Source organism: Pelobates fuscus, chromosome 1 (assembly GCF_036172605.1).
Source record: "Pelobates fuscus isolate aPelFus1 chromosome 1, aPelFus1.pri, whole genome shotgun sequence".
NCBI lineage: Eukaryota > Metazoa > Chordata > Amphibia > Anura > Pelobatidae > Pelobates > Pelobates fuscus.
Window position 1 is genome coordinate 425,436,264 of NC_086317.1, and position 9,170 is coordinate 425,445,433.

The following is a 9,170-nucleotide window of genomic DNA, read 5'->3' on the forward strand; positions in this document are numbered from 1 at the left end:
GGTAAAGGCCAGTAATTAGCCCCCTACTCTTACCTGGATTTACAGGCCAGTTAGCGGATACATTGTGGTACCTAAGAGATCTTTCTTTGCAGGGTTTAAATTCCTCTAGTGGCTGTCACTCACAGAGAGCCACTAGAGGCACTTCTGAGGATATAGCAAAATAAAACACTATTTTTTTCCAGATGATCTCAGAGACCGTTTGGGGTTAAGAGAGAGGTTTGGGGGTACTTTGTTTACAAGAAACTTAGAGTTGGGAGATACTTGCTGTCAGGATGCTGAGGATATTAACTCATATGATTTTTTATATTTTTAATGCAACCTTGAACTTGCATGTTGTGGTGACTGTAAAGTATCGGTGAAAGATATTGGATTAGTTAATTGTGAGAAAGCCATGCATAGTCCATTTGTTTTTGCAAAGGTTCTCATAGATAAGCTGTTCATTGGACAAAGCAATGCAAGTCAATGTTTATGGGATAGGCTCAGCAGTTCTGTATTCATTTAAGCACCTTGTGCTTCACTGCTTAGGGTATTACATTAAATGCAGGAACTTCAAATGGGAGTTAGGGATAGACAGATTATCGGCCGATTATTAGAACCGATATTGGGAATTGTGACAAAATGGCTTTTGTCACTGGGTCTGCATGTGACAAACTGCCCTACCCCCCCTATCGCTTGGAGGAGCCCGATTGCTAGCCTCTTACCCTGGGATGCTGGCCCGTTAAGTCATGGGGTCTTAAGGCACTTGGGACAGAGCCCTCTGTCTCTGGATCACATCATTCGCCTTACTTGCTTGGATTGTACATTTCCCCTGTTACACTCGTATGTGGGTTCGTGCAGTTTAACTTCCATTACAGCTGGACTAAGGCTGTTCGTACTGACGAACAAACTGCCGAAGGGCCAACCACCCGGTCTGCGGAGTGTGCTGCTTGTTAGCCACCCAGAAGCTGCGGTTAACCGCAGCTTAATTGTCAAATGCCTGGGTGGCCGGCGTTCGTTTGCCGAACACGTGGCGGCGGCCATTTTAAATCGCCGAATACTCAGCGGTAGTTTGTCGTAGACGCTCTGGAACTCTTTTCGGGTACATTGAATGGCACGAACAACTGGTGAACTTGGACTTTGCTCGACGTTTTTGAGAACTGTGTTCGTGGGATCTGAGCGCTATTCGTCTATAATATGCGCTCAGATCCAAGCTATCTGGGGGTATGTGGAATGTGGGGATTATGTTCGGTGAAATATAAGTTATATATTTGAATACTGTTTTGTTATAAAATAAAAAGAACATGTTTCTCTCTGCCTGGAGATAATTAGGTTCTCTGCAACCACTTAAGTTAATTATCTCCAGGATAGAGAGGAGGGGTAAGTTAATTATCTCCAGGATAGAGAGGAGGGGTTACACTCTTCCTGTGGGTGTGTGTAATATTTGTAAAGTACAGTGATTGGTTCTGTATATTCTGTTTCAGTCTTCCACAAGGTCCCATGTGGGAGTGTCCTTGCTGGAAGACCATCATAAAAGGGCTGAGTTTGCCCATCAATAAACACATTCGTTTTACCCCTTCATGAAGTCTCGACTCATGTTTGGGGAATTGGGAGCTATAATCACTACTTCACTCTTTTCAGCTTGGATTTTGGGAGACGCTACAAGGATCAGCGCTGCACGGATAGCAGGATCCTTTACAGGAATATTTCCAATAATTGATTTTGGTCTTGTAATTTACCAATCACTTGCCTCTCCCAGTCACCGCACTCTGTCTTCCACATGCGGAAACTCCATTCGAAAGCCAGTCAGACGCCAGTCACAATCTCACATCACCCCTCCCCGTAAGACTCCGCTAAAGGCAGTGTTGAGACCATGAATAGTCCACTGTTATGTGCTGGGCTGGTAGACAGAGTGATAGGAGTGTGACTGCTGTTAGCAATTAGATTCCTAGCAGTAACAGCACTACTGAAGCTGGGATCGCATTGATCCATGCATGTACTGGCTGTCTGAGAGTCATCTGACTGCTGACCGCAATCACACTATCAGTAACAGAACTCTGCATGCTAGGAACTCACTGATCACAGCATGCACAGGCTGCCTGAGAGTGATCGAAGTGTGATTGCTGTCAACATGTTTAGTTATTATCTGATTTTTGAAGAAGTTGTGTTGCTTTTTCAAAACTTTAAATGTATAAAGGCATTGGTTGTCAGCAATCGTCCCGCAAGGCGACTGATAATGGAATAATTCTAGAGTTCTGGAATAATTATATAGTTCGATCCCTAATGTGAGTATCTTATTAAATTATAATTTATTGGCTTTGAAATTTTAATGGATTAAACAAAGAATGCATCTGCACCATCTTGGAGCGGTCCTAGTTTGAAGGAAACTGCATATTTTCAGCCCGACTGGCCAGGGACACTACCATAAGTTGCACAAATGCCTGTTCTGAGGCGGCTATCAGAGATGTCCAGCTGTTGTGAGACATACTGTTAGTTTCAAACTGGGATTTTACATTGGATCGACTAGCAAAGCGGTAGTACATCATCAGACATCTTCGCAGAGCCAGATGCTCACACTGCTATATATCATGGAGACATCCTTGGGGAGGAAAATACATGACTTCAGGTTTATCCAAAGCAAAAAATAGTTGGCAGTGGATGGGACATAATCTGTGAAAATCGTTATGCCTTAGTGTTTGTCACTGGCAACTTGATTCACTTAAAAGTATTTTCAGAAGTTATGTAATAATTGAGCTGAGGAATGTGACTTGGTATATAGAATGCAAGGCCAGTGCTGCTCTTTTTTCTTCTTCAAAATAAAGTATGAAGTCTGTCTCAATAAATCTCATATTTAAATGGACTTGGAAGGAATGTTTAAATTGATCTGCGGTCACATTAAAAAATTCAAGCTACAGCTGACCTTGTTTTGTGTGTGTGTTATATCGATTAAATAGATAATTCTTACCAAAATGTGTGTACACACACACCCACACCTGCTAATCCCAAGATTCCAGTGAGCTTCTAGGATGTCTGACACCTCTCATTGGGTACTGGTTAATTGAAATGCAATGAAATAGAGTTAATTTTGTTACCTTGCCAGATAGCTGCGTTCATATTTTTTATGAACTGAGGACGTTGCGGCTGTGCATACGCAGGAGGAAAGAGCAAGTCGGCTATGCTTTTTGTTTGGCTACTCTGCCACAAATGTGAAATTCACTTAGAATTTTTCCTTTAGTAAATAACCCTTGGTAGTTACCAACTAGGAAAATTAAAAGCAACAGATTGAAAGCAAAGGAAGACTTTGTACTATAATCCTAGGTTTCTGCAGTGTTTGGGCTGCCCCTATTAATATGTGTGGGTTATATTAATCACTTGTAAATCAACCCTTGCCTATGTGTGCTATTCAAATCCATGTTATTTGCAGTTTTTGTATCTGTACTTTCTTGCCCTTATGAAAGATCTGACGTTTTGACCATTCATTTTCAGAATCTTGCCTTAGTTTGTGGGATCTTGAGCTAGCTAATCAGATTGCAACCACATGTGAACAACCACCACGGAATGGCTTTGAAGAGATGATTCAGTGGACAAAAGAAAGGAAACTTTGGACTTTTCCAATTGACAATGAAACCGGTAAGTGAAACTGAAAGGTTTATTTGGTGCCAACAGAGGCAGTATCGTGTGTGCCAAACTAGAGTAAACTCATCCCGATGGGGACACAAATGCAAAGAGCCCAGAGCTTTTGATCTTTCAGCTGGTAAGTAGATAGCACCCTAATTTCCATCCTTACTGTGATTGTCATATTTAAGGATACCAAGTTAGGGAGCTATCTACTAAACCAAGCATGTCAAACATGGGGCCCATAATGAATATTTTTGCAGCCCGTCTGCCCTGGGGCCGCTTTCAGCTGTGGCTGCGACCAGCCGCAAGACGGGAAAAATTCCTTCCCTCCTGCTTACAGTGCCAGAGGTGTTAAATTGGGGATGGAGCAATGTGTTAATTTAGGAGTAGGAAAGGACAGTGTATTAACTTGTGGGAGGGTGGGACCAGTGTACTAAATTGGGGAGGGGTGGCAGTGTATTAATGGATGGGAGGTGGTCAATGTAATAATGGGAGGGAGGGGGCAGTGAATTAATTTGAGGAAGTCAGGGGGCCAGTGTATTACATTGGGGAGGGGAGGCAGTGTATTGGAAGGAAGGAGGGGGCAGTGTATTTATTTGAGGGAGGGAGGGGGCCAGTGTATTAGAGTGGTGGGGGGCAGTGTGTTATATGAAATGCAGTGTATTAAAGTGGAGTGGGGGCAGTCTATTCAATTACAGCGGAGGGAGGAGGGGCAATGTATTAGAATGGGTGAAGGGGGCAGTGTATAACAGTGGAGGGAGGGGGGGTCAATGTATTGTGGGCAGTGTATTAGAATGGGAAGAGGGGCAGTGTGTTAGATTGGGTCTGCATGGAGGTGTTGAACGCTCCCCATGGAGATGCTGTTTGGCCGCGCAGCTTATTGCCACACATGCACGATTGCCTCCCAATGCTTTCCTATTGAAAAGTATTGGATTGGCTGAGATCATCAAGTTTGATAATCTCAGCCAAAGTGAAGAACACACTCATAGAACTTCAAAATAAATAAGATAATGTAATTTGTTTTTTTACAGCTGTGCTACAGCATACATTCACCATTTCAGTCCTATTACCAAACATTTGTTAATATGTCAAGGTAGTTGGACTTAAACGTTGGTTATATGCAAATACACATCTCCTTAAAAAAAATATGCTCTTTTGTTTACTTTGAAGCCCTACAAGCGTGAGGACTTCCAGTGTCAGTTAGGCAACCTTTTTTATACTGTACTTCTCTATAAAAACTGGCGTTTTTGTTTTTTTGCGGCCCACATAAACGTAAACCTTGTTTATTTGACCTGTCTTAGCCTTTGAGTTTGACAAGTTTGTACTAAACAGTCGAAAGAGCAAAATTCGGAAGAAAATTAAAGAGCAAAAAAAAAAAAAGATTGGCTTGTTTCTCTCAATATAAAATGACATGAATCCTAACATTAGATCACTGCATTATACAATAATTTAGAATTTACTTTCCAACATTTTCTGTTTAGTTTTAGATAAGACAGTCTGAAATCATTCCAAAATAATTGAAAACGTAGTTTTTGACAGTAACACAAAAGATGAGTAGAGTCAACATAGTGGATGCAAAATAAATCTTTTTTTCTTTTTTTTTTTTTTTATGGAGGGGTTAAAAATATTTAAAATATAAACACATTTATGATAAAGAGGATTTTCTCTTTTAGTCCTTTAATAATTAAATATTGCGTTAATAAACTGCAGTGCAGTCCATAAAATATTTTTTTTTTTATGTAAAATTTCAAAACTCAAAGAAATATTGAAAGTAGTTCTAAATATAAACCCATACAATTTGATTTATAAATCTATATAATGCTTTTTAAAATAAAGGCCTTTTCATGTTCCGCATGACAACAAAATAACCTTGTGTCTTTATGTAACTTTTGTGGAAGTATCAGAAGGTAAGCTGCATTGATTATGACTGATCAGGTGAGTCACAGCATCCAAGGTTGTGTGTTACGGAGTTCTCCACATACAAACTGACAATATAATAATGTGTGTAGTTCTGCTGCTGCTGCAACTGTGGAGACAGAATTTTCGCAAAGAAAAGATTTGCAAGAGAACAAAATTATAGAGGACACAATTGCTATCAGGAATGTGTGGGGCTGTTTGTTATGCTTATTTTCTGTGAGCAGCAGGAATTATTCTGTGTAGAAAGCGTGTTCTAGGCCTGCAGCCCCCATCCAATTACAAGTGTGTCCGAGGGTTCATTGCTAACTGTGCCATTCGGTACCGGAGAAGTGGAGGGAGGTAGTTCTCACTGTGCGTCTTGGTGGGAGATAACACAAACGAGCATGTAGTATGAAATTATAGTTCCTGCTAAGAGACAGCCCTCTGAATCAAATTGAAGTACAACTCATGCATAAGAAATGTTAAATAAAGGTTTATTTGTGAAAGAGGGAAAACTTTTCAAGCTAATGATCAAACTTTAAATTTGGTAATCAGTAGAGATGGAACACATACCGCCCTGGATTCTAATGTTTGGTTTTGACATATGCCACATAGTGCGATCTGCAATTTCATACACTCACATTGAATGAGAATGTGGCTCATGAGAATGTGGCACATTAAGAGCAATTGCTTGCATAAACCAGCACAGAATTGGTTCACCGTAGGAAGGTCTTGTTTGTTTGTAATTTATTTTTACTCTCTATTGACTGTATTTTTGTTTACTTTCTGCTGACTTATTTTGGATGGTTGTTTTGCCTGTGATATACTTTAGATAGGACACATTTGACACACTCTCCTCTTTCCCCTCCCTTTCCCTCCTTCATACCCATCCCTTCCCTCACATAGCGAATGCCGTAGCACAACCCAACGCTACACAAAACACACACATGGAGTCTGCCTAACAAAGGCAACAACCACATATATATATATATATATCATCTACCAGACATCAGACAGACTCTTCCTGACACACTATACATATACAAATATAGTTAGAAATCTCAACAAGAGCACCACCTCTTACGGCATGAGGCAATAAGGGGACAACTACAACCACGGTTACGAAACGCTGAGCTGCACAATGCTGACAACTATCAGAGTAGTGATGTTATAGTCCCTAGCTACCCTTCCATCTATCTGTAACTTCTACTCTTAGCAAACCATTTACTTTATTTACTCCTTTTTTTTTTTTTATCTTTTTTTTTTTTTCTCATGCCACACAAAAATTGTACAGAAAGGTATAGTACATAGGTCACAGTAAGCATCAAGTTGTTAACGATATGGAGCATACCGCAGCATGGTAGAGACAAAGGAATGTGCAAACTGTGCCATGTGTGGAAGTGTGGGATGAGATTTTTTATTATAAGGGAAAGTAAGCATCTGAGAGACATCCCAGTATTGGTATGGTGAACTAAGGCGAGCGCTAAAAAGGTAGTGCCACCACTTATGGGGTCTCCCTCTCTCCTCTGTAGGGGCAGGATTGGGGGTATGCCATGGACCCGTTAGGGTAATACAAGAGAGGGGGGGGGGTGTTTGTTTGTTTATGCGTCATGCATGGTGAAGAGTATCAGAGCATTAGGGACCGATATGGTCAGTTCTCCAGGCTGGTTAAGCACCTTCGTGGGGTGTTGGGGGGGCTCTCCCCGATATGTGTATATGTGTCATCGTTGTTGTAAGTGTGTATATGCGTCTTTAGGACACAGGAAACAGTGCATATTAGATGAAAAGTAAAGTAAGCAAGAAACCATATAATAAAGCAATAATGGACAAAAGGGTCTATTTAGGTGGTATCGTTAGGTAAGTCCTGATATAGTGAGGGGCTGTCAAATCCAAGCTGACTGCTGCTGGGATGGCCTCAGATTGTGTGGTCAGGTTGTAGGTCTGGGTGTTGGGGAGGCCCGAGCAGTGTGGGGTATGAACTCCTGAATTCTAGCCGGGTCTATGCGAGCAAGTCCAGACCCAGAGGCAGTGTTCGGGGAAAGAAAGCCTAGCCTGTTTAGGTGGTCTTCGAGTTCTTGCAGGGTGCTCACCCGGTATGATTCCCCCTGTACCTGATATAGGAGAGTCCCCAGCGGTAAGTAATGTCTTTTGCTCGCATGAGCTGCAGGAGAGGGCGCAATGAGCGGTGCCAGGCCAGTGTGTTCCTGGTGAGGTCCGGGAATATCTGTAGCGTGGCTTCCTCGAACGGTATCGGATTCTTCCCCCTTACTGCTGCGAGGAGCAGGGCCCTGTCCTGCAGTGGCTGGAAGCGAACAATAAGGTCCGGAGTTGTAGAAGGAGGTGCTTCTGCTGGTTTTGGGATACGGAACAGACCATAGAGTTTTACCGCCTTTGCTTGTTTGGGCGGCAAGTGGGACGCGAGGAATCTCCGTAGAAAGTGAGGTAAGTCCGAGACCACCAAAGATTCCGGCACACCCCTGAGCTTGAGGTTGTACCGTCTCCTCACGTCTTCAAGTGTGTCTAGTCTGCCTGTTGTAGTGGCGTGCAGCTTTTCGAGCTCTCCCACCCTCTTCTCCACTGCAGATAGTCTGGAGTTGTGGGTGCTGTGTGCCGCCTCCAGTTGGGCGATTTTAGTCGTCGCGGTCTCCACAGCCTTTTGAAAGTGGGCCATGTCTCCTGCGATGTTGGCGCGTAGCTCCGCAAGTCCCTGTCGTCCAGCTTCTTGTGCCTGGGACCCGCATTTAGATTGGCGGCAGCACCTTCCTCTGGGTCAGCGGAATAGTCCTCTGAGGAACAAGAGGAACCCTCTTCGAGGGCCGCCATCTTGTCCCACGCGGCCTTCTGCTTATTGCGGAACAGTTCCCCCATGTCCCGGCTTGGTAAGTCTTTATCGGCTTTGGGCTTCTTGTTTTTTCGACCCATGTTGGTTGCTCTGTGGTAGGTAAGGTTTGTAGCCCGTTTGTTTGCCAGATATCACTTTTAAAACATGCGAATGTAATAAGTTATTGCGGAGCTCGGAGAAAGCGTGTCCGCTCCCTACTTTATTTACTCTTTAATGTCAACCTAGGCCACATTGGCTTGTAGGAGCTTCCAGTGTATCTATTTGTACATGACTTCAAGTGTACCCTCGATATGAACTGCTGTTTGTACTGTCTGCACCTAGGTTATGAGCTGTATTCACAAATGACATGCTGTACATGTTAGATACCACTGTGACTGTATTTTTCCTGATATGTACCCACTTCCCTTTCTTTATTCTTCAATCTCTGATTCCAGTAAAACAATTACTAAAACTATAAATAAAGAATTTATAAAAAAGAAATGATGCATGCATTCCTATCCAAGAATCCAAAATATGCATGAAGGCCTATATACAACCTACTCATACATATATACACATATACAGTTGTAATCAAAATGATTCACCCACCTTTTGAAAATCAGGTTTATTGTCAAAATTTACAGACTTTCAGCTGTTGCAATGAACATATCAAATGAGCAATTGAAAAAAATCAGCACAATGGGTGCTTCAAGTGGTTACCCAAAATTCGAATAAAAATGCAACTTATAATGACTTCTCCACTCTCAGAATTTTTCAACCTACTGAAGAGAATCCCTCACAACAGCACAAATATGCAAAACAGGTGTTGTCTCAAGCACACCTGATGCAACTAATAAAG

General features: G+C 42.2%; 1 protein-coding gene across 2 annotated transcripts in view; it reads left to right on the top strand.

Moving 5' to 3' along the window:
* Positions 1–9,170, top strand: part of MRPS31 (mitochondrial ribosomal protein S31) — an 86,088-nt gene that overhangs the window by 69,852 nt on the left and 7,066 nt on the right. For both annotated transcript variants that reach the window (XM_063428910.1, XM_063428920.1), the window contains exon 6: positions 3,463–3,606. In XM_063428910.1, coding sequence (XP_063284980.1) covers positions 3,463–3,606 — 144 coding nt within the window. The remainder of the gene's footprint in view (positions 1–3,462; positions 3,607–9,170) is intronic.